The sequence below is a fragment of the Varanus komodoensis genome, unplaced genomic scaffold (assembly GCF_004798865.1).
Source record: "Varanus komodoensis strain SLA01 unplaced genomic scaffold, ASM479886v1 scaffold110, whole genome shotgun sequence".
In the NCBI taxonomy this organism is placed as follows: Eukaryota; Metazoa; Chordata; class Lepidosauria; order Squamata; family Varanidae; genus Varanus; species Varanus komodoensis.
In genome coordinates this window covers 776,457-801,863 of record NW_025335318.1, presented here as the reverse complement: position 1 = coordinate 801,863, position 25,407 = coordinate 776,457, and the positions used below count along the sequence as shown (strand labels likewise).

Here is a 25,407-nt window from a genome sequence, read left to right as displayed (position 1 = left end):
CCATCTTTTTGGAGGACTAAAACCATAGAGTGCAGGGAGCTGAGAGTCGGAAGTTTGCCTGGACCACAGCCATAGAATTAAGAGGATGTGACCATAGAGAAGTAGGCGGCCCTGGGATAGAGAAGGGCCTTTGTTTGTCATAGGTTATGCCCTACTGTTTGGCAGGGACTTGTTATGAGGCATCCAGCAACTCCGGGGTTTTCTCAGCCATCCCAGGAATACATCATGGGGAGCAGGAAAAGGAAATGCAAGACGCCAGCTGCGCGGCAGCTTATAAATTGCCCCCGCTGGACGCCTCCACGTGTTACTGAATTCTCGTAGTAGCGTATTTCTTGCCCACCTTCCTGTAATGCAGTCTTCCACAACCTGATACCCTCAGGTGTGTTGCAGTACAATTCCTAGCTGATTGGGGGATGCTGGGAGTTGAAGGACACCAAGGTTGAGGAAAGCGGCTTTACAGATCAAGATCTGAGTGGGTGGATTACAAATCAGAATATATTGACTATGGCCAGGCAACAGGAAACAGTAGCAGCCACAAAAAGTATTATTTCTCCTCCACTCCTTTAGTCTGAGCATGGTGAAGAGCAATCCTATGGTTTAAAGCTGAAGTAAATTCCATTGTGTTCGGTAGGGCTTACTCCCAAGTAAGTAAGCCCTCTGCCATTACTCATGATTCTGGAATCTGCTTGGATGTGGTGCTGTTTATCAAGGTTGTAAAAGAATAAGTGTTCATAGAATTGCAGTAATTCAAAACTGAACTGTCTCTGCCTGGGGTTTCTGTGCACTTGAAGGCATATCATATTTCAGGATCATTCCGCGCTCTGAATTACGACTCTTTAGATACTTCAGTAGTCACAGAGACTAATGTTCAAACTCTAGTACCATCAAGAATTTGCTTACATGGGGAATTACATCAGTCTGACCGAATGGTTGTTGTGAGTGCAAATGAATTCTAATTTATTTTCTGAAAAGGAATTGTATGTTATTTTTAATAAGAATTATGGGTATGCAGTGTAGTTTTCATATTCCTACAACTGCAGCCTTTAAGGTCTATGGAATACAAAATAACAAGGTCCAACCAGTTTTGTGGACCTTAATTCTGAGTAAATATGCATAGGATCATACTGCATGTGTCATTGAACAGCAGGGCATTTTGAAAAGCAAATATTTAGAGCAACAGATTGTAAGCCTCTTTTTTTTCTTCCTTCCTGCACTCTCACCAAGCAAAGTGCAAGCTTTTCATCTACAGCTAACTGGGCAGTTAACTATAATCAGTGCCTTACAGTTATGCTAATTTTATTAGTGGGTTTAAAGAAAAAATTAACATGAAAGCTATAAACTAACACTTTTGAAAGCTATCTAAAAATGTTCCATCTGTCTCTTCAAGTGCAAAGTAGATGTTTTTGCTCTCCTACAGACTTTTGGCAGCCTGCCCAACAAAACCCCACACTGCATGTATGTGATAGTTCCCTGAGAAGAAACAGAGAGAGATATTAGTCACTGAATGCACAACTGGAAGAAGCCCAGGCATTTGGTGACGGGGGCCAAAAAGAGCAAGATCCAACAGAGCTAGCAAACATTTTTTGTCACATCTTATGTACTCTGTCCTGATGCTTTTGAAGGCAAATGAGGAAAGCTATGCTCCTGTTGCTCTAATCTGCTATCTACTTTTGCTATCCTATTCTAAAACTCTATATGGAAAATGTTTCTTTAGGCCCAATTAATGGCTCCTCTTGGTGAAAAAGGAACCCAGCATTTTAAATCTAAAATCACAAGCCACAATGCTTGGAAAACAATCATTATTGTTGGGATTATAAAACTGAACTGAGGGTTTTCTCCCTTCCTTCTATCCTGCTGCTTAGAAAAGGTGAGACTCACTTTGTGAAGAACTTTCTCTGTGTTTCTTCTGACCTTGCAAGTGGGCAAGAGCCTAAAGAGGACAGCTTGTCTGCCTGAGTATTTTATGAGGCTGTATACTTCTCTGCATTCTGAGCTTGATGTCAATCAATGCTGAGTGAAATTTGATTCTGCAATGGAGAGTGGAGTGTGGGCAGAAGCAGAGGCTGTGTTTACATGTTTTAGGAAGCACAGCCCTAAAATGGAACAAATATCCCCTTTAAAATTTAACAGGCTTGAATAAGTATGGGAACTCACATTGTGGGTGGGTATTTGGCCATTAAATTTGGAAGTGTGGACTAGGCTGGGCTACTCCTTGGTCTTGCTGCCTTTGTGTATTTTAGCTGGCACAAAAAGTGGTGCTGTATGAGGCATGGCCATTTGGGGATAGGGCCATTGTTTGGTGGCAGAGCACACACTTTGCATGCAGAAGTTCCCAGGTTCAGTTTCTAAAAGGTTCATTCCAAAGAACCTGCAGTAGCAAGTGATGGGAAATGGTCCCTTAGCAGGAGAGCAGCAAGCAGAGAGCACCGGACTGTTTGCCCAAATAGCCTGGCCCATTACACGACAATTTCCCGTGCTCTTGAGAGTTGCAACTAGATTGTAGTTTTGTTGATTCATACATAAATGACGCTGTGATGCTTCAAAATGTGGAGAATGTATAATCATGGACAATGATTTTCTGTCTGCTGTGTGTGCTAATTAGCTCAGTGATACTAAGATCACCAAATACTGGTGCTTTGGGCATTTGCTTATTTACCTACATTTAAATATGGGCTGTCCCTGGCTGTACTATTTTCATTTCATGACATTTGACTCCATTGTTGGCCTTCTTTTTTCCTTTGTACACATACATGTATCTATATGTACTACACACCTGCAAAGTGAAGATAAACTTCCCTGCATCTGATAAAGTGGACTTCAGTCCCTGAAAGATCGGGCCATAATAAATGTGTTATCCTCTGCAGTGTGGCCAGTGTGGCTCTTTCTTGGTTTTTGATTTGTCCTAAACATTAAAAAAATATGCAGGACCTCCCATAACACTGAAGTCTAACAAAAACCTTGCTGATAGGTGAAAGAAAGTAACCCTTACTGATAATCCAATGTGATAGCTATTTTGGTATAGGAAAATGCATGCATTGCTGCTAATTAGGAAGCAGTTACAAGAACCAGATGCATAAACAATTTAAGCCCTACAGATAACATGATGCAACAAAGAACTTCAGCATTTCAATGAAAGTAAATGCTTTCACCCAAGAGTTCCTGTTTATTTTGTTTTACTACCTATTACCCATATGCTCAGCACTTAGCAAGACACCTGTAAATGGTGGTTGTTCTGATAATAAATATGCATCCTAGATTTATATTGATTTAACAATAATTCTGTTTCCCCAGGGAACCATAGAAACTATATTTTTCTGAGACTAGGAGGAGGAGGAAGCCAGGATCACGAAGGATAATAACCAACATGTCCTGCTTAAAGTGGATCTATTGAAATACCTGGTGCTTAAGTTAGCCATGATCAGCTTAAGTCCCATTCATTACAATAGGTCTACACTAAATTGATTGTGTGTAGTGGTGCAATCCTCTATAAATTTAGACAGAGAAAAGCCCTATAACTCCCAGCATAACCCAGCCCTTTTCTGTCTAAACCTGTGTAGGATTGCACCCTAAGTATTTTCTGAGAGTCTTTGGGGAGACCATTAACAGTTAAACTGATGTAAACTTTTTATGATTTTCCTACAAACTGTTATTGGATTCTCCCTTGTTTTCACTCCTCTTTTGCCATTTTCAGACTGTAGTAAAATAGAAATCTGATCCACTGAGTGAGAAAAGCCAATGTTGGCAAGATGTAGTAATTTCCTTCTGTGCTTTAAGGTTATCTCAGTTCATGAAGCCACATGGACATAGGCAGCTTCAGTTCAGGTAAACTGTGGACAGACTGTCATTATTATTATTATTTATTATATTTCTATACCACCCATAGCCAAAGCTCTCTGGGTAGTTCACAACATTGAAGTCCCCCATCCAGATTCCAACCAGCCCTGACCCTGCTTAGCTTCCAAGAAGGAGCGTGATCAGGCCCTTCAAGCTACATGGAAGCTGTCGTTGCAGCCATTTTGTTCAGGCTGTTTTGACACCCAAGTGGCAAATTGACTCAGTTTTCCCTCCAGCTACTTGGAATCTGCTTGTTTTTGGACCAGTCACAGATCTGAAGCAAAAGGCATGGGTGATGTTTCTCGACAGTGAGCAACTATTTGGCTGGAGCCAAACTACATGTTTATATTTAGAGGCTGAGGAAACATTGTCATGCAGCAGCTTTTAGTGGCCTTATGTGTATTTATGTTGGTAAGTAATTTGAGCTTAGCCTTGTGTTGCCTTGTTACGTAACTAGTAACTAAAACACCTGCCATTTCTTTCCAGAAAATGTTTGCTGCCTGTCTTTGAGGAAGACTCATGCTTGAAAACTTTGGTCCCTCTGTATGTTTAGGACAACAGTCATCATGGAAAAAGAAGGAGGCCTCCCCTCTACCATACAAATGAAACAACTGGAAATCCAGTACCTTCTCCAGTCAGTTGAATGCTTTATCATTGGGATGATTGCTTAGAAAAATCGGAAAGGCAGATGAGAAGGCAGTAGAGGACAGTCACAAGGCATCAGAAAGGCCAGCATGGTAGGTAAAAAGTAAAAAAAAAATGGCTGAGAAGGTGATCAGGAGCACCTATATGTTTTCATTAGCAGCTCTGTCACTTATGCATCTCCTGGCCCTGTAACAACTCTAGGGGATAGAGCACCAGTAACAAATTAGCTTTCTGCTGCTGTAACAGATTGCCCTTCCTGAACAAAACAAAACAAGGCAAGACAAAACAAAACGTAGCTTGTGCAGAGGGGCCCAAGAGAAAATGCAATTTTTCATGGTAGGTTGCAAAATCTTCCAGTGCTGCTGCTAATGAGGAAGGGGCATGTGATAAGAATTCAGGGCAGCTTTCTCTAGGCCAGAGTGCAATCCTTCCTGCATACAACTCCAGCTTCCTGCCTCTGTCGGAGCACAGTCAGTTCCCGGTTTAGCCACCAGGTGTCAGAGCGGCTTCAAAAATTAAAAGCAGGGCAGTGGGAGGGATGGAGAACATGCCTTAGTGTTATCTGTGTTATGGTGAAGAGGTTAATCCCATAGTTTTCACCAGGTTTTCACTGTCACTCCAGGAAGACATTTTAAAATAGGCCTGCAAGGGAGGGAGGCCTGCAAGGGAGAGGATTCATTCAAGCCCAGGGTTTCTCTCAGCAAAGAGCTATCTCAGTTTAGTTCCCATAGCAATGTTTACAGGAAACATGCCCTGCCAGGCTATGAAACATGCAAAACCAAAAAAAAGAAAAAGAAAGATGGGGAGGGGGACATTATTTGTGTAGCTTGTGTTGCCAATGAAACATTCTTTGGCTCTCTGTCAGGAAGACCTTTTTGCCAAGGAAACTGGGCAGGACTGGATCCCTGGACTGGCTTTGAGCAGAATTGCACTCTGTTTTGTGCCTGTAGGCCCAAGTGTCCTATCAGGTTGCTAAGTATTGTCTGTGTAGTTCATTTGCCCTTTTATGGTAACTTTCGCTAACCTGCTGCTCTCCAGATGTTTTGGACTATTGTTGCCAATACCAGTCCAGAGGTTGCCAAGCTGGGGAAAGCAGCTCCCTGGGAATAAGGTGGTAAACTTTTAGCATACTCAGCCACAATTACGCTCTACTGAATTTTGGTGGGGCTTCTGAGCAGCATTTCGGGGTGGAAGGTCACTAGGCTTCCCTGACTCCCGACCTCAGGACAATCGACCTGGCTCAGACATTTGAGCAGAGGCCTCTTTGCTTTCCTGACATATCTACACACTGCTTTGCTTTGCTAAGCTGTTTTAGCACCTATGCAGGCTGCAGCCGAGGATCAGGGAAGCTCCCTGTTGCCTGACCCAGGTGGGGCAAGATCAGTGCTGGCTCCAGGCTTCCAAGGGCCCTTCAATATGACCACTTGATGAGCATTTTCACACTGTGAGTCTCCCCTCCAACCACCTTCTTCACCAGCTGCTACTGCTCTGTATCCTCTTTCTCACCATTGCTACCTTTGCTCTCTTGGGTACCACCCTATTCCAGATTTCCAGTCCCAAACATCAAAACAGAATCCCAGAGCCCATATTCCTGTTTGTATTCCTGCTGAGAAAAGATGTTTAAAAACTCCCTCACCTCTTAGGACTTTACATAGCTTACACTGCAATGCCATTCTCTGTTGCTGATAATTCCAGCAAGTTTGCAGCTGGCAGAGTCAAAATATTTTATCCCAAACATTCCTCCCCCCACGGTCAGTGTCTCCAAGAAGCAATCCATAGAATTTCAGGCTTCTTAGAGGCACCTCAGAAGACATAGTGTATTCGTAATGTTTTTAATCTTTGTAAACCACCCTGAGAGTTTCAGTCTGCTATGGAGCAGCATAGAAATGTAATAAACGAAAAATTAAATGAAATGTCTTCCCTCCCCTCCCCAGAGGCACCAACAAACGGATTTTCTCTGGTTTCTTTCAGTACAGTCCAGGGCTGCTCAGAGGCGGTTGGCATCCCTTCTGGAAGGAAGCAACCCCTCTCCACCTTGCCCTGGCTCCTTCCGGCCCTTCTGAGAAGTAGGGCCTGTGATTGAAAGAGACACCTGTTGGCCTCCCGATAAAAATAGGAGCATCTAGTTACCCATCACAGTTGGGAGGGTGGGTTTATCAACAGAGTAGTAAACAATGAAGGAAGTGCTGCAGCGGGCACAGCACGGGGGGGGTGGGGAAGGCGAGCTGAGAAGAGGCCCAGAGAAGGCAGTGCAAGGAAGAGGCAGTGGGCGAGACTGAAGGAAAGAACCAGCCGTCCAGTAGGTGCAGCTGCCTTTCCCCACCAGCACTTGTCCACAGGGGCTCACGTTCAAGAGGCTTGTGTACATACGTGTCAAGGTAGGTGATTACTCCCCGAATGTGCAGGGCCAGACTGCTGCTGAGGCACATTCAGGCCCCACATAGTCCCAGGTGGGACTCTTGGGCACTGCAGAGAGGGGCAGTGGCGGGAGGAAAAGCCTCTCTCTGAGTGTGCAGGAGTAGTTTCCGGTGCTCTCCTGGGGGATCCAGCAGTGGAACAAGTTGTAAGGAGGAGGAATGGGCAAGGCTCAAAAGACAGGCAGCTGATGTGGGACTGCTTAGCGTTTCTTCCAGTGAGGCTCTTGGAGTCCTCCCACCATCCGAGGGGTGGCAGGGGGTGGCCCATGAAAGGGCCTTTTCAGTGGTAGCTCCCTGACTTCTCTCTGCAGAGATGCTCACCTGGTGTCCACTTTTGATGACAGCTCAGCAGCAGACATTCAAGCTTTTTGTTTTTCTTGGCTTCCCTGGCAATCATGTTCCTGCTGATTGCTTTTACAGTGTTGCTTTAAATCGTGCTGCCTTCAGAGTTTTGTTTTAGATTGCTTTTAGTGTTGTAGTGGTTTTGTCACTGGGGAGAGGGGAATTGATTGAAGCAGAGTATGCATCCCTAAAATACAGAACAGTAAAATAAATGCAATATTAGGGTTGCTAGAGACATGAAGGCCTGCAGGGCAGTGTGGAGGGGGAGGAAGGATGGGAACAGGAAAAATGGAGGGGAAATCATTAAACCCTTTTTCCCTCAGGGAGTTTCAGAAAACTTGGAGAAAAAGCAATTTCCCCCACATTTTTCTGGTTTTATTTTGGGTCAGCCCCCCCCTTCCCCACAAGCTTTCTTATCCATAAGAGTTGCCTTCATTTGCATGGGTGAAAGTATGACAAGTTTGTTTTTTAACTATGACTAACAGGCAGAAATTCCACAGGTGAAGTTTCTGGCAGCGAGATATTCAACTGCACCTGTAGCTATGGTGTAATGCTTGATGGCATAAAATCTCTGTCTGTTAAAAATGGTAACCCTGGAGAGGCTGCTAGAGAAGGAGAAGCAGCAAGGGCTGTTTTGTGGCTCTCAGGGTTATACTCTGGGACACATCTCTTGCTTTAATGTTAAATGCATTAGCCACAGAGCCCTAAACTGTTCCTTCAAAATCCATACACACGTACCAGCATGCCAAAGAAATTCTATTGTCCTTACTACATGTATGTGAAGGGTAGGTATGTGGAGACCAGGCATAAGGAAATCCCACTGTGCTCAATGGGGCGGACTCCCAGGAAAGTATGCGCAGGATTATAGTCTGGATTATCTGTTTAAAGCAGGGGTGCAGAACCTCAGGCCCAGGGACCAAACAGGGCTGTGCCAGGGTCCCATTCTGGCCCTGATACCGTGCCCCCGCCCCCAATTCCCTGGGTCCCCTTCTCCAACCTCTGATTGTTCATCTTCCTACTTTCTGCCAAGTTCTTTACCCACTGTAAAAAAAGCTGACATGCCTCTCCAAAGGCTTCGGCACTGGCAGTAGGAGCCTCAGCTCAGAATATGTTGGTGTTCTTGCCCAGCCTTCAGCTCCAGACATCTTTGGAGTACAGCCCCTGAGAGCATCTCCAAAATGGACTTTGGCCCTTAGTGTTGAAAGAGGTTCAATGCCTTTGTGTAAAATGAAGTGAAGTGAAATGGAAAATGTCTGGCCTAGGGCAAGGGCTATCTAGAGAAGTAGGGAGCTGAATTTGACTAGATTGGGTCTCCTGTGTTGGTCCTTTCTGGCCTGGAGGGCAGCACGCACCAAGAACCCCCTCAAAATCTTGGTGGACTCACATTCCACAGCCACCACCCTGCACGGCACTTCACATTTGCGCATGGGAGAGGGGAGCAGAAGGTCCACATCTCCTCCCTCTCCAGCAGGATGAGGCTGAAATTGAAGTGTCTGAACTGATGGTCAAGGCCAGGCAACTTATATTTTGCTGTCCCACCTCCTTAGCAATGGGAAGTTGCGGACCACTTTCATTTGATGAAAACGAGCACTGATTTTACAAGGTGTCTGCAAAAGACTTGTCAGCCTGCGAAGCTTCAGCATGGAAGGCAGCAACCAGTAGAGGCCGGGCGAATCTAGGCAAAACCGAAGCCGGCCCCAGTGCCCAGGAATTCCAGGGCCTGCTGCAACGTCCAGTTCAAACAATGGCTAACAGCCCCATCTGTGTTTCATTTCTAGGAATATGTTCAGACTCTCTGTGACTAAATCACCTCTACAGGCTAGAAGAGTTTCTTTTCCCCAGTGGAGTGGCCCTGTCTTCCTTGTTTCTCGTTTCTAATCTACTCAAGTTTCTCCCATCACTCTGTGGATTCTGCCACTAAAGAGCAACCGCTCTGAGCACAGGGCAATGGTTATGCTGTAATGACAGCAGATTTAGTCTGGTGCTCACAAGGGCTAGAGTTAACTTTATGGAGATGCTAGTAATACCCTTCCCACCAGACTGGGTCCCCATATCTGAGGAACCACAAGCCATTCTGAAGCCAGCAGGGATTATTTATTTATCTATTATTTATCAATTAAATTTATCAAACACCTCATAAAACCATTTTCTAAGTGTTTTTCGGTAATAATAAAAATAGATACAAACCACTGTAAAATTAACAATATAGAACATAACTAAAACAGCATAACAGTATAATGTCACATTGCCAGGACCAGGGTAATGAACAACATAAGATAAAGTACAAAAATATGTGTTACTAAAATGTGTTACTAAAAAAATAAAAGCCTGGGAGAACAGGAAAGATAACAGTGTGGGTGTCAGTCAAGTTTTCCTTGAGGGACCATTCCAGAGCTGGGGGCTACCACCAAGAAAGTCATCTCTCTTGTTGCCACCTTCCCAGCCTCCGAGCAGGAGGAAGGACTTGAAGAAGCATTTCTCTGGATTACTTTAAAGGTTCTTCAGTCCAAGGATTTAGAATGCCACTGAATTATGTGTGCATCTGTGGCGCAGGGTAGAGAGCCTGTGGCCCTCCAAGTGTCGTTGGACTCCAGCTTCCCATCAGCAGCCACAGCCAAGTCAGAGAAGATGGGGGCTGTAGTCCAACCAGTTCTGGAAAGCAACAGGTTCTCCACTCATAGTACAGGGAATTAAAGTGCAAGCAGGGATGCGAAGCTGAGGCTGAGAGAAACATGCCAAACCAGAAGAAGGCAAAGATTATGGAGATGATGAACTAGAAGAGTGTCGATATTTGGGAGAGGCCAAAAGAAGTACGTTGTTGCTTGCCAGGTATTCCCTTCAAATTACTAACATACCTTTATTGGGCAAAGTGCACTCAGCCGTCCCCCTTAACTTGCAACTCCCCGTTCCTCTTTTTTCTCATTTTCTGTATAAGAAGGGCCTTCTCAGAAAGTAACAGAAAGTCTTACTAGATTCCATAGGACAGGTAAGTCAGGGTAGGATCACAGCTTTAGAAAGATGTTGGGTGGGGGCGGCTACAGAGCCACCCGGGGCTCAAGCGTCCTAGGCATCCGGCCTCCACGATGCTCGCAAATGTCAGGGGCATATTTTTAGCAGGTGACAGGGCAGTTCACCTGCCCCTTCTCCCCGTAATTGCCAATTGCACGTTTCAAGCCTGAGTCACTGGCTGTTCCTGGCATTTGTCAGCAGGTTTTATTTAAGGGTGATTTACTAAGTGACGAGGAAGGAGAGCAACGGACTCACACACAGCTTTAAAAGATCTCTCTTCTGTTTCAATAAGTTGCTGCCTTAAAAGGTACTAGGCAGGGCTGGTCCTACCATTAGGCAGTGGGAGGCGCAGAGCCATGATAAGAAAGCAACGCCTTAGCTGTTTAATAGAGCGTTATGGGTTTTTTACAGTTATGGAGAGTAGAAAGGTGCTGGTGGGATTTGCTACCGCCAGTGCCCAGATGAATTGCTTGGGGTCCCTTGACCTGGATGGAGACATTGGCCACTCTAACATACTAGACCAACTGTGATGCCGGGCTTGCACTAGATTCCCCTACTGAGTTAAGCCTTCTCTTTGGCTCTGCCTGCCTCCAAGGAAAGAAGCCTGGACAGATGCCTGCATTGGAGAGACAGACTTTGTACCGAGCCGTGCTTTGAGCTGTCTCTTAACCCTGACCTCCCAGCTATGCCGTTTCCTTTGCAAGTGGGCAGAGGACAGCTGGATGTTCATGCGTGTGGTCAAGAGATGATCGTGCTGCTATTCTAAAATGCCCTGGTGTTTCACATTTCCTTTCTGCTGAAAAACTAGGTCCTACCAGCTTGCGATGGGGGCAGCATAAATTTTTTTAAATAAATAAATAAATAGTTGCAACATTGCTGAGGGGCAAAGAAACTGAAAGCAGTCTCAAACAGGACATAACACTGTTTTTTCACTGCATGGGGTATGATTTACCTTCTTAGGTGATTATCATCATGGCAGGGCTCCCCATGTGGCTGAACTCTTGATGAAGCTTGGCATTTCTATCGCTCTTAAGAGTACTTATCTCACGCATGATCAGAGCATCCCTGTTACCTTTGATGTCCTGAAGATCAGCAGGCATACCCCAAGGGAGGTTCCTCTTGCCCCAGAGGCGACAATTGGGAGTGTGTCCCTACAGATATTGTGTGACTGCGATGCCCAATCTTTCACCATTGGCTGTGCTGGCTAGGGCTGATGGTAGTAGCCATCCAGGAATAGCTGGAGGGTCACAGGTGCATCTGTATCAATTGATGACTCAAACGAATATGCCATCAGTTTGCCCAGTGCATTTTAATGGAGCCATTTCACACCTTTGGCTGCAAGTTAATGTTGCCCGTGCAGCTAGGGAAGATTAATAGTTGTTACCAGTCAGTAAAAGGAGTGGATGCTTTTAGCACTCTGGTTTTCTCACTTTATTCCTTGCCCTTTGTATTTCAGAACTGGAGCTAGAAAAGGCCACTTGCTTCATACTGCACTGAGAAAACAGGAGCGTGTCATGATGGAGGCTGAAACCAGCAAGAAGCAAGAGGGGCAAGAGCAGAAAGAGTCAGGAGATGCCCAGCCTGCACCAAAGGGAGAGAGTGAGGCTGGGAAAACAGGGGCTGCTGAGAAGGAGGCCCATGCAGAGGGGGAAGCTGGGAAAACGGAGGCTGCTGGGAAGGAGGTCCATGCAGAGGGGGAAGCTGGGAAAACGGAGGCTGCTGGGAAGGAGGCCCATGCAGAGGGGGAAGCTGGGAAAACAGAGGCTGTTGCAAATGAGGTTACAAGTGACAATGAACCAACAAGAAAGGCTTTGGGAGCTGAGGAAGTGCAGGGAACTGAGACAGTGGAGAAAGGGAAGGAAGGTGGAGAAGGTGAACAGGTAGAGACTGAGGAGAGAGTGGCTGTGGGTCCCTCTGGAACTGAGGCCAAGGAAGAAGGAAAAGATTCTGGAACATCAGAAGAACAGCAGAAAGGAGAAGGAGGGAAAGCTGATGCTTCAGAGGAACATACCAGCACTTCCAGTAGAGAGGTGGGAGCACTGTGTGCTTCAGTGCATGGTTCTTCATCTTTTTTGGAGTGCCATATTTGCAGTCATAGATCTGCAAATATGCTCATTGCTCTCTTTGGCTCTGTGAATAGATAAACAAAATGCTTCCATCTGCCCCAATTGTGTGCATCTCACCCCATCCCACACTCACCAACTGCATTTAGATTGCAGGCCAGCTTCTTTTCTGTTTACACATGTAGGCACACACATCCATGTTAAGCCATTCAGGGTGCAGCCCTGTGCATGTTTAGGCAGAAAAAATGCCCACAACTCCCAGCATTCTCCAGCTGGCAGGAAATTGTGACACTCGTATGTCTAAATATGCATAGGACTATGTCTTTAGAGGGGAAGATTCATTTTTGGTCCGTCACATCTGTTTGCCTTTTAGGTGCTGCAAGACTTTTTATTTTTAAAGTAAGGCATCACTCCCAGTACTAATGGGGCAGGAGGAGCTGTCGGTTTCTGAGCTACAAAGCTAAATGCATGAATTGCAAGGCTGATTTTAGAGGGAGGGAATGCAATATTTATGTATTGTGCACATTTGTGTAATGCCTTGTTTGCTAAAAAGTCATCAAGGTGGTACACAGTGGTTTAAAACGTTAACACAAATTGTGCAGATACACTTGTGTAAGCCAGCAGTTTCTGTCACCTTTATTTGGATGTGCCTCCTTTGTGCGCACACTTCATGTATCATAATAGGAGTCCAAGCACTAAGGTTCAAACAGTTTTAGGGAAACTCGGAGGATTCAGATGAGAATACATTCAGAAAAGGGTAAATAAGGAGGAAAGCTGCTTTGAAGTATTTTTATTCTGCCCAAGAAGCTCCCAGAGCAGCTTATGTACATACACTCAGACAAAATAGTTGCTGCTTTCATGCTTGCAACCCAAAAAACATGACACAAAAGGAAATAGTAAAGGGGAGGGAAGAGTAAGAAATACATTCTTTTAGCAGGGCAGGTAGAAAGTCCCTGCTCTCCTTCTCATCTCCCTTGGCTCCGCCTGCTGCCGTGGGTCCTGGCTGAGGGAAAAGGAGCCTTCATAAGAGAGCAGGGCTAGTGGAATGGGCTTGTTCTCCCTTGTGTTTGCGTGCCGGAAGGCCCTCCTGCTACACTACAACATGGATAATTCCTATGGCTCGGCTAATTTATAGGATGTTTACAAGAAGCTATCACAGATGGCCTTGAGGCTACAGGTAAAGCCAAGTTTGATTTGCCCCTCCTCTCACATGCATGCAGGGCCGAACTGACAGCACTTCAGATGAGCCTCTCTCACCCGGGCCAGAAGAAGAGGAGGAGGAGGAGTATTGGCCAGAATTTCCTCCCAGTTCTCCTGGTGAGAGCCCACAAAGCCCTACAGAGTTGAAAACTTTGGAAACAGGTGAGGAAGCTATGAATCAGCACATTGAGAATTTAATGGTAGTTCAAAAAGCATTAGAAATCATTGCTGGATTTCAGTAAATTCTTGAATTATTGTGTAAAACAATTCCTGGCATAGAATCTGGCACCTGGCACTGCATCCTGAGAAAAGTACCTTTCATTGTGCACACAGAAAAAGCATGTTTCTATCCAGAGATAGAACTTGTAACACAAAGAAGCTCCGTTTCCTGAATCTTGGAAGGCCCTATTTGCCCTCCCGTGCCCCCCTGGGGTGGCTTTCCTCATATTTCTCCAACAGCAGCACAGCCTGGGAATGGGGCCTTGCCTGTTCTGTGCAAAGAGATAGTAAAATCTGGGAAATGTTCAGTCACAGCCAGTTCCCCTCTGTGTACCTCATTTCTACGTCATTCCAAGCAAGTGACGTTTTTTAACTGTTACACTCTCTGTGATTCTACATAGGTGGCACCACCTCAGGCCCAGCTGCTCCCGAAGCTGGCACCGGGGACACTGCCAGGTGAGACAGCAGCCCGCACTGGGCAGGTGGGCGGTGGCAGCCCTCAGCACTGGGCTGGAAGCACACAGTCAACCAGCACTGATGGTGGGGGCAGAGACGGGACAATGCGCAGTGGCTTTGCCATGTCTCTCCTGCTGCCAGAAAGAGAGGTCAAAACAGTCATCAACCCCAGAATAGTTCCTATTAAAACAGTGAGATCCGACTGCATCAGAAGATGCTTTAAAATTGCAGAAATACACCTGATTCAGCACAGCAAACAACGCAACTGTGAGGCTGCTCCATGGGTCACTTCATGCTTTGCTTGGACCAAGGACTGGTGCTTCAGAGGAGAAGGATGGGAACCTGGCCCCATAAAGGGCAGAGGCTTGAGATCTGAGGGCAACAGTGAATCACAGCAATGAGCTACATACAGCCTTCCCCAGAGCTGGAAGCCAACAAGACTGGCAGGCACTACACAGAGTGCTCACACAACTCTTTATTTGGCCATCATCTCTGCCTTTCCTCCGTTCCAAGAGCCATTGGCCTGGCTCACTTACACACAATTTAACTCTTGGTTTGTTTATCTGCCCAGGGCTTGTTTGACAGCTGATTGGATATACCATGGTCTGCCTCACTTCTTCTTTGTCCCCTCCATCCCTTTGTCCCCAGAATGCCTTTGTGGAGCCGCAGTACTAGCTCATAGAAGGTGGAGGGTTATTTAGCATTCTTATCTACCACCTCTGTAGCATGGTGATGAAACAACCCAGGAACAGCCAGTGGTTCTGGGTTTGCATGTAATGACCATCCATGGTTTAAATAATACAGAATTTACAGCCCAAAAAAGAAACTCTGCAATTTTTTCTGGGTTGTTTGTGGTTTAATAAATCATGGTTTGTTACCAAGATCAGGTTCACACATCATGTTAATGCAGAATTCAGCAGTCCAAATGTGGCTTAGCATTGTGTGAAAACTGTCAGTGTATCAAAAGATGTAGCACATGTCTAGTTTTCCTGCTGCCTCCTCATCCAATGTTCCTCTTACCTGTATCTGCTGTGGGTTTTGTTCTCAGCAGTGAGGCAGCCCCAAAAGGGAATCAGGAGCAACAGCCTGCACCCGAGGAAGCAGCTGCCAAGGAGAAAAAGAAGAGGCCCACCTTTGACAGAAGAGAGCTAACCAGGCCACGCATGCCACCCAGAGTTCAATCCCGCAAGGCTATTGTGGAAAAGTTTGGAGGGTAAGCCGGTGTCTGCCCCTTTGCTGAAACTTTGAATCTTCTGTTTCTTTTTCTCCCTTTCCTCACTGTCCTGCAGAAAACATGCTCCACAACCTTTGCATCCTTCTGCCCGAGTGTACATACAGTACCCGGCATCACTGGGTGAGTGCCAGGGTCCCAGTGCTTTGGCAGGGCCCCTACCCAGCACCCACTTTAACCCCCCCTCTTTTTTCCCCCTAGCCTGGTCCTTCAAGCAGCATCAGGTGGATGGTCTAGCCACCCTTTTAATTTTCCACAAATAGCACTGTGGAAAATTTTTCTGCAGTTATGTAGTTCATGGATTATTCTAGGGTTATCTGAGGGTGTTTTCACCATCAAATAACCCATAGTGTCTGGGTGCACATGATATGACTGGCCATAGCCTGCACCTTCAGAAAAGAGGCCAGTGCACTTCTTGGAGCTCTGCAAATGAATTGACTGACATTGGCTTGGTGCAACATGCAACAAACAAGCAAACGAACGAACACCCCATCTCAAGCCCAGAGCTGGCCTTGACAACAAGGTTTCTCTTGGCAAGGTGGGCAAATAGACTGATCCCAGCCAGGTGGATCTCTCTCCCAGGTGCTGTCCAACAGAAACAAATGAGAAGAACTGAACTAAATCAGCTGAGTCCCAGGTGATCTGTGGATTCCTGAGAAGCATGCCCTGCCATCCCTTCTCACTCTCGCTCTCTCTCTCCGCCTCCCTCCCTCTCCTCTCCTCTCCTCTCCCTCCTGCAATCCTTCTCCCCTCAAAGTGCTGCCACTGGTCCTGCCCCCAACATCAAGAGGACAGGCGGTGCAAATACCGTGAAGAACATGCTGCTGGAGTGGTGTCGGGCCAAGACACGTGGCTATGAAGTAAGGCATTGACATGACCCGTGGCAAGGGAAACTCACTCAACACACACTCCTTCACAAGGGCCCCCCGATTCGCGCCCCTGCTCTTGCCATGGGGGAGACACGTGGGCTGGGTTCACACGTCACGACAAGCAGCGCTGCCTGGTTTCGGTGGTGTGCCTGTTTTGCCTGGATGTGCCTGACGGACGATCAAGCAGTTTCTATGGGAGTGCAGTTTCCACCCTTCTTGTTCAGTCCTCCTGCAGTTGGCACCTGTCCCATCAGCCGCTGTACCTGAAATTCAATCCCACACTGGATGCCTACAGCTGCTGCTTCTCTTTCCAAGGCATTCTGTGGTAGCTGCATTTCAGGAGAGCTGAAATCACGATGCCAGGCTCACAGACCAAAGAGAGCATGGTGGAGCGTGGAAACCACAGAGCAGGCCCCTGATTTTTATTGTGGTTTCTAAAAACCAAATGGGCTGTGCTGAAATACCACTGCAGGGTTTGGATGACATAGACATATGAGGAATCATCCTGCACAAGAAACCACTGTGGCTTGTTATGCCATGTGAACCACCATTCACTTCCCTGGTGGGTGTAGGATAGCCTTGTTAATGGAACTGGAGACTGGCTCGTGTAGGTGACCTCTGGGGACATTAAGGCCTCACTTCCATGCACATTCCACATGGGAGTTAGCGCCACCAAACTTGGTGCGATTTACTTCTGGACAAATGCACAAAGAAATGGACTTTCTGACTGGAAAGGTTCTACCATCCAGGGTGAAAGAGCATGGTCTCCCACTGATCAGCACTACTCTGCCGGTCAGGTGCTCCCACCAACCTGTCTGGAGTGGCTTGATCTTCTTTGGCTTGTAACTTGCAGAAATCACCGTGCACAGTTCTAGGCCCCATTGTCTTCTGTGTTCCTCGCCCCAGTGTAGGTAACTCACTGTACACAGGTGAGTTGTTAACAATGGCAAGGCTTGAATGGAGGCTGGTGCCCCGTAGCAGTTCCTGGGTTTTTTGCATGGTTATCAGGAAGTTCTTGTTTCAAAGCTCACACTATCCAGGCACTATGCTTTACCCTTACTCTTCCTTCTCTTGCTCAATATTGAACCATAAGAACAACAACAAAATTACCATTAATATTATTATTAATCATCATCATTAATGCATTTCAGAGATTTCTGGGACATCCTTCAGTAAAACTGTAGGGCAGTGTGCAGTAGAAGAAAAATGCATACAATTTTAAAACATGAAAGAGACATTATTAATATGACAGTTAGTTGACTATGTTAATTGCAGTATAGGAAAGCAATCGGCATCAGGTTTACAGCAAAGGAAGGCTAAATCTCTCCTCCCAGAATACTGCAGCCCACGCACCCTTGGAATTTACTATCTAGAAGAAAACAAAAAACAAAACTTTAAGCTTTACACAGCATTGCAGCCGACATGTTTAACATCACATGCAGTTTGGTCCCAAATGGATGAACAGAGAGTGTTTTGGACATGCTACAACACTTGGCTCAACAATACTGCAAATGGGAAGGCTCTCGGGGCAGTTGAGGATCCCAAGCTAAATATGAGCCAAAATGTGATGCAGCTGCAAAAAGGGCAAGTGTTATTTTGGGCTGCACTCACAGAAACATCACTTCCAAAACATGTGAATTACTAGTTCCACTGTATTCAGCATTAGTCAGACCTCACCTGGATGACTGTGTCCAGTTCGGTGCACCTAAGTTTTAAAAAGATGCGGAAAAGCTAAAGAGGGTACAGAGGAGAGTGACAAGGATGATTCAGGGACTGGAGGCAAAGCCCTATGAAGAAAGATGGAAAGAACAAGACATGTTCAGCTTCAAGAAGAGAAGACTGAGGGGTTGGTTATATGATAATACTCAACAAGTCCCTGAAAGGCTGTCACAAAGAAGAAGGACAGGATCTCATTCATTCCGGCATATAGGACACAGATTAATGGACTTGAGTTAAAAGAAACCAGATTGAGACTAAACACCAGGAAGAATTTCCTCACTGTCAGAGCAGTGCAACAATGGAACCCATTACCTGGGGAAGTGGTGGGCTCTCCCTCACTGGAGACATTCAAAAAGTGTCTGGACAGCCATCTGAGTGGGATGGTGTGACCTGGTGTCCTGCAATAGCAGGGGGTTGGACCCGATGGCCTTCTGGCCCCTTCCAACTCTACTGTTCTAGGATTCTAAATGTTGGCTTACATTCACCTACACACTGGATTATAATTGTGTGGAAACAGGATGCCCTTCAGGCTGTGTTGATACTATCTGCATGTCTAGCACCCTCAGATATATTTCACAATTCCTCAGAAGAGTAAAACTCTCCCTCTCCCTCTCCCTCTCCCTCTCCCTCTCCCTCTCCCACACACACAGAGAGAGAGAGAATCAGAACAGTGCAGTCTCACTAAGCACAAGCAACAGATGAAAGGAAACATGTAAACCAAAGCTGTGATCCTCCTGCTCCAAAAGTGGCAGGCACAATGTCTGATTCATGGAATTTCTAGCCACTTTTTAAAAACATATAAACACAGCCTGTTCTATCACAACTCTGTTTTACTGGAATATTCTAACTAATGTGGCTGAGTGGAGTTGTAGGGTCCCAGGTTGTACAGGGTTCCAGGTTGGGGGAAGCTGTTCTGGATCAGTATTTTAACGCAGAGAAATTGGACTTGTCGTTCAAGTTCAATTAAATTGTTCCATAAACTGTTAAATCTGGGCTTCAGTGTCAAAATGGTAATTTTAAAAATCCTTGCCACTGATTGGAAAGGTGACAGAGTCATCTGAAATGTTATTTGGCTTTAAAATGGTTTGCTGGACACTCAGCCATCATTTTAGTCATAATCCTTGATGTTATATGCTTTGCTAATCAGACAGATTATTTTGTACATTGCAGAGTTAGCAGCTGCTTCACTTACCCAGGAGTACTGCAGTCTTTTTAAAAGGTCAGGAAATCTGCCTTTCCCCACCAGTGTAGTTTTACATATCATACCATCATGGGCCACAGCAGTTCCAGGTACAGTGCAGGCAGGTGTGTGTTCACACATCTCAAATCAGCCTGGTTTGTTTGTTTGTTTGTTTGTTTATATTGAGATTTATATCCTGCCTTTTTCCTACAAAGGGCTCAAGGCAGCTTACATCATCTCTCCTCCTCCATCTTATCCCCACAACAACAACCCTGTGAGGTAGGTTGGGCTGAGAGTCTGTGACTGGCCCAAAGTCACCCAGTTGGCTCCATGGCTGAGCGGGGACTAGAATCCAGAACGTCTGAGTCCCAATCCCATGCTCTTAACCACTACGCCACACTGGCTTGGGTTGAAAGCTAAAATATCAATGCAATACTGGTCAGCCATGGCTGCTGGGGATGATGAGAGCTATAGTCTCTCATCATCCCTCATGAGAGCTATAACATATGTGGAGGGCACTATGTGCATGAAATCTGGTTTGGATGTTCATCTTCCCTCTTAGTCTGAACACGCACCTGATGGCTTGGGATGCGGTTCCCCTTCCCTTAGCCCAAGGGTGTTGACTCTCCTCCCAAGGGCCATATTCGTTTTGGAGGTGCCCTCAGGGGTCACATGCCCATAGTGGTTGGAGCCAAAGGCAAAGTGGGCCCAGACCAAAGGACAAGCACAGCTGAGCTTAAAGTTCTTACTTCCAGCAACAAGCCTCAGGAGAGACATTTCAGAATAGGAAAAAACCTGCATAAGAGCTGGGAAATTACTAAAAAAATTACCTACCTAAAGGGTAGGTAACCAGCTGAACGGGATGGTCATCTGGAGAAACCTGGAGGATCAGGTTCAACCTCTGAGCTTGAGCTTTGGCCGCACTGCCTTAGCCCAACATAATTTGCAGCATTCTTGCAAAGATTCAACCAGTATGCAAGCAATGCCACGCAAATGATGCAGTACTACCAATGGCAAATCCAGCTTGTAGGTTCTACAGATGTGGGATCTACAAAATTTTAAAACTGGACGTACTATTGGTGGCCATTGTCTTTTGTTGCAGAGATGAAACTGAGGTTGCTGCACGCCCATGAGCCAAAGAGGCTTAGTGGAAAGAAATGATGCCAAAAGTGACAACAGTCAGTCGTGCAGAAAAGCAGTGCGAACTGGCTTCTAGCAGTCAGCGCCTTTTGCCGGTGCAGTGTGTGTGTTTATGTAAGAGGAAGCACTGGGAGAGCGGGCAGGAGAACCTCTTCTTGCTAACGGCCCTTTTTCTCATTGCCAGCATGTGGACATCCAGAACTTCTCCACCAGCTGGAGCAGCGGCATGGCCTTTTGCGCCCTCATCCACAAGTTCTTCCCAGATGCCTTTGATTACGCAGCTCTCGACCCGGCCAATCGTAGGGAGAACTTTGCCCTGGCTTTCTCCACTGCCGAGTGAGCACTCCCTCCATTCCAAGACTGCAGGGCTCTCCCCCCACAGGGCAGGTTAGGTGGGGTACCTACTGATCCACACCTTTGCACAACAGCCCTGCCATTTGCTACTCTAAATGTGTATAGTTACAGGTACAGCAACCCTGGGGGGGCCATGGGATTCTTTGGATACCCAGATCGGAGGTTGAAAGCACAGCTCAGACCTTGGAGCAGGGAATATGAAGTCTGATCCCCTTCCCTCTCCCCTTACAACAGGCATGGAAAGACCCAAACTAGCCACTTCTCCAAGGTTAGGAAATCAATCTCAGAGAGAAGCAAAGGAGAGGAGGAGCCTGGGGCTACCAGGACACAAGGCATCCTTGTGGCACTCAGGCCTCCTTCCCTCCCTGTCCAAGCACTGCAGCCAGCTTGCCGGAATCGGCCGTCTTGCTGGCTTGTAGAGTGGGAAGAACAAGGAGGTGGAGATCGTCTCCTGCCGCCCTGCAAAGGATGTCCATCAGCCTCAGAATTCAGAGGCTTAAAAGCACTGACAGCACAGGCTGTTGGAGTGTACCCTTGTTGAAATAAATTTCACCCCCCTCATGGCAGCTTACATAAAATAACATTAATAACCATTCAAAATTGTGTGAAATAATTGTGCCTACCCCTGGTTTAGAGGGCATTCCCCTTTCACTCTGAGCTGATTCCCCAAAGTGGGGCTCCTCTGTTTTGGAGTGGTACGGAGGGCGTTGCTAGAGAGGTGCCCCACAAGATCAGTGAGGCTGGGGCAACAGGTATCCAGCTAACCTGACTGCTCTGTGACCACTCTTCCCAGGCAGAAGGCCGACTGCGCACAGCTTCTGGAGGTGGATGACATGGTGCGCATGAAGGTTCCCGACAACAAATGCATCTACACCTACATCCAGGAACTTTACCGCAGCCTGGTGGCGAAAGGGCTAGTGAAAACCAAGCAGAAATAAGAAAGGAAGGCAGGATTATGCTCAAGGCCGACTAGAACCTGGAGGGAAGCTTGGTGGACAGGTGAGGGGGAGCATCATGGGTTTGCACACCCAGGGAGGGTACTCTGAAGATCCGTCTTTTGTGGCAGATGGTATCCGACAGGGCTGAGGGCAAGGTGGGGGTCTCACTCTTGCTCAGTTGTGATGAATTTCAGGGCAGTCTCTGGCGGAGTTCTGCAAATAGCAGCAGTAGAGCCTTGCAGGATTTTTCAGCTGCATAAGTGGAATGCACAAACAGCTACACAAGCGGTTGCTCAAATGTAGTGTGTGGCCATACCTTGAATGGGATTCTCTTGTGCACACACACTTGCACAACTAGTTTCTGCTGGCGCAGTGTCATTGGCACTAACAGAACGGTGCGGTTGGATGCTATCAAGTTTAGTCACCATTTTTGTGCCACACACCTCAGTTTCAGTTCGAAACACCCAAAGGGGTTTATGCATTGCGATTTAAAACATTCAGGGAGGGATATAAAAGAGTATAAAGCTCTGTGTAGTGTGAAGAAAGTGGCTAGGAAGACCTTCTTCCTTTCTCACGATATTAGAACTCGGGCTCTTCCAGGAAAGCTGAATGCTGAGAGATGCAGGACAGATAAAAGGGAAAAGCAAAGCATATTAATTTGTTTTTACTCTGTTTTGAAGTTTTAGTTTTTTATATTAATGTTTTCTCATGTTGCATTTGAGGGTCTAATTTTTTGTGAACCGCCCACAGAATGTTGGCTACTGGACAGTACAGAAACATAAATAAAAATGGAGTCAAAGAAACTACGGAATTTCCCATCCCAAAATGTCATGATGGCCAGTCACACAGGTCCGAAACAGGTGGAGGACAGGAGGACAGGGCTCACACCTGCTAGTAGCCATGCTGGATATGTGCTACTTCCAGGGTACCACACGCCCAGCACTTGCTGAACAGCAACAGTGGGAAGATGTGCTGCCCTCCCTGTAGGCATCTCATTTGGACTTCTTGACTGGCCGCTGTGAACAGACTGCTGGCTAAACCAGGTTTTGATCTGATCCAGCAGGATACTGGGCTCGTACACAGTGCGCAGGCTCATCCTAGGCTGCTCCTGGTGAAGCCTGCAGTCTGTGCCAAGTCCTTTGGTGTGCCAAGTCTTTTGGTGTTCCTGGTGAAGCCTGCAGTGCCTTTGGCCACTCCTCACAACTTGATGACTCACCTGAAGTGCTTGGGAATGATGCCCACAGAAGAATGGGCTGACCAAAACAGTTGCTGCTGTTGGAAGCAAGCAAGATGGCGGGCTCGGGAAGCGTTCCCACCAGATACGCCCCATGCCAGTTTTGCAGATTCCGCTTCTGATTCAGAAGAGGAATATTTAGATAGGATTGAAGAGGAGGACTTTGCTCAAGGCACAGCAATTCAGGTGATTAGTTCAAGGGCAGATGAAGGGGCAGAGATGAAGAGATCGTCTCTAGGAACAATATGGAGTTACAAGAAGTGGGAGGGGCCATTGAGACTGGGGAATCTTCGACTGGAGATCAGCCACTCTCCTCTGAGATACCCCTGTTGTGAGGTAGCAACAGCAGTGAGAGGTGCAATTGGCTGAGACGTGTGGAGAAAAGGTGCGTGTTTTCTCAGCATACTTCCCCAAGGGTCGAGTCACATGAGTTTTGGGAAATAATCACCAGGTTGGGGTCAACAAACCCCTTTGTGCATGCTCAGAGACTTGACTGGATGATTTATGTGTAGAAACATTAGAGTTCTGCTGAGAGCAGCTTGAGGCTGGTGATAGTCGGAGAGAGGAAACACAGCTCGAAACAGTCGCATATCTCAAAATTCCCCTCACACGCACTCTCCCCTCCATTTTGGGCTGTCAGCACAAGAGGCAAGAAGGGAGCAGGATGTGATGTCCGGCCATGGTGATAGGGGTGCTAAAGCCAGCATAACTGGGGAGACATCTGCACTGGGGGGCAGGGTGAAGGTTCAGTTGTTCAGGCCTGTGAGGATTTTGGCGGTCTCACAGCGGCATGTTGGAAGGCTGCTGCAATAGTGGTTTGTGGGTGGCCGTGCACGGGGGTGTGGGGAGCGGGGCTGGCAAGTAGTGGAAGCAGGGCACATTGCTAACCACAAGTTCAACAACTGGACCCTTCCCTCATCAGCATGTCTTTGTGGGGTGGGAAGCCGCCACACTGCATCGGATTTGCCAGTAAGCCTGGCCTTCCAGACGTCCTTTCTCTAGAAATCACAGCAGAATCTGGGAGGTGGTACCTGGAATCTTCTTGCTTTGCTTCTGCACTGACTGAATGGATACAGAGAGTTCCCATTCAGGATTCTCCTTTTTTTCCTTTTCAGGGAGAAGGCAACATGGGACATACCCAGGTAATTCTGGATATGCTAGAATTCTGTTACCGCATTGGATCAACTCATAGTGGGTTATCTTCTCTAACACTAAAGTCTGCTACACAGAGACTTTTTGCTGGTGAGCTCTTGAGATGTGCAGGAGCACCCCCCCCCCGCCCCAAATAATCTTTCATACAAATACTACCCATAATGTTTGGCCATCTTGCTTCCACGAAAGCAGAACTAGCACCATGTGTCTGTCTGAAGAAGGCATAACTTGGAACAAGCAAGTCACTCCTGCAGTTATTACCTTCAATTCCACACCGTTCTCTTGGTAAATCCTCTTCCATGCTGCAGTCACACTTCTCCTTACGGAACACCAGATCCATTAAAACAAAACTGTATCAAGTCGTAGCAGCTCTATTGTATTGTGTTTCGACAAACTACAGTGTGACTACTGCTTAACACACTAGTGATGAAACTATCAGAAAAACAGTATAGACAGCTATCTTTACCATGATCTACCCAACAAATGATCAAGTGGTTTCTATGTTATGGTGGTTTTTATCCCCCCTGCTCAAGTCTTCCTGCTGTTGGCATGTATCCCGTCAGCCACTGCAGCTGCAATTCAGTTGCATCATTCCTTGCCTGTGCTGCCCACCTATTCCTCATTGGTCCACACACAGCGCTGGGTGGCTGATGCAGCTCCTGCGGTTGCCACTCATTCCCTCTACCACATGGACTCTGTGAAAGCTGCACACCAGGACCATGGATATCATGATCTTGGGTTCAGACAATACAAGCAGCCATGAAGTATGGAGAAATCATGGAATGAAGTGTTGTTGGTTATCACAATTTCTAAAGACCAAAATTATTATGATGCTATACCATGACTAGGTTCAGACAATGTAACAGACCAAGACAGGTAAAAAATAACCGTGGTTTGTCATATTGTCTGAACCCAGCCAGTGTGTGCACCCCCATCCTTTTCAGTTTATGATAAAAGGCTGGGAAAAATCCAACAGTGATGCTTTAGATATGGAATAATGCTAGCCCATCTCAAGGCAGGGGCTTGAGTTTAACAATCTATTCTGTCTGCAGCAAGCCAGGGTTTGGGTAAAAGCACATGGAATAAATTAAGAAGCTGACAAAACACTATGATAGGTGGGTTGTGGATGCATCCTACCCTTCCACTCACCACTTTTACTTTTTGAATTAGCTAAGAAATGTGATAAATTAATATATTCAAGTTCCCAATAGTCAAAGCTCTCAGGACAGTTTTCAAAACACCTTAACATTTTAAGCCTTGAACCAATGGTAAGTGAATACTACGGGCTCCTCCATTATTTTACTCAAACTGCTGACACTTCGGTCTATAAAATTAAGTATAATTCTTCCACAAACCTGGTTCTCAGTAACAAGTGCAAGCAGATGGTTCATGAGATGCACCTTCT

The 25,407-nt window shown here is 46.4% G+C and overlaps 1 protein-coding gene across 7 annotated transcripts; it reads left to right on the top strand.

Moving 5' to 3' along the window:
• The first annotated feature begins 98 nt into the window (after positions 1-98).
• SMTNL1 (smoothelin like 1) lies at positions 99-24,364 on the top strand. 7 transcript variants are annotated; one of them, XM_044420816.1, is made up of 10 exons: positions 99-379; positions 4,321-4,571; positions 11,704-12,277; positions 13,531-13,672; positions 14,131-14,185; positions 15,234-15,398; positions 16,174-16,276; positions 20,509-20,660; positions 21,472-21,677; positions 23,966-24,364. In XM_044420816.1, exons 3-9 carry the CDS (start codon positions 11,762-11,764, stop codon positions 21,614-21,616), a joined length of 1,278 nt encoding a protein of 425 aa, XP_044276751.1. In that variant the 5' UTR covers positions 99-379; positions 4,321-4,571; positions 11,704-11,761; the 3' UTR covers positions 21,617-21,677; positions 23,966-24,364. The 7 variants fall into 7 exon arrangements, with proteins under 7 accessions (XP_044276751.1, XP_044276756.1, XP_044276755.1 ...); XM_044420818.1 differs by lacking the exons at positions 99-379; positions 4,321-4,571 and adding an exon at positions 6,709-6,857 and having other exon boundaries at positions 15,237-15,398; XM_044420814.1 differs by lacking the exons at positions 99-379; positions 4,321-4,571 and adding an exon at positions 6,709-6,857.
• The last annotated feature ends 1,043 nt before the right edge of the window (positions 24,365-25,407 follow it).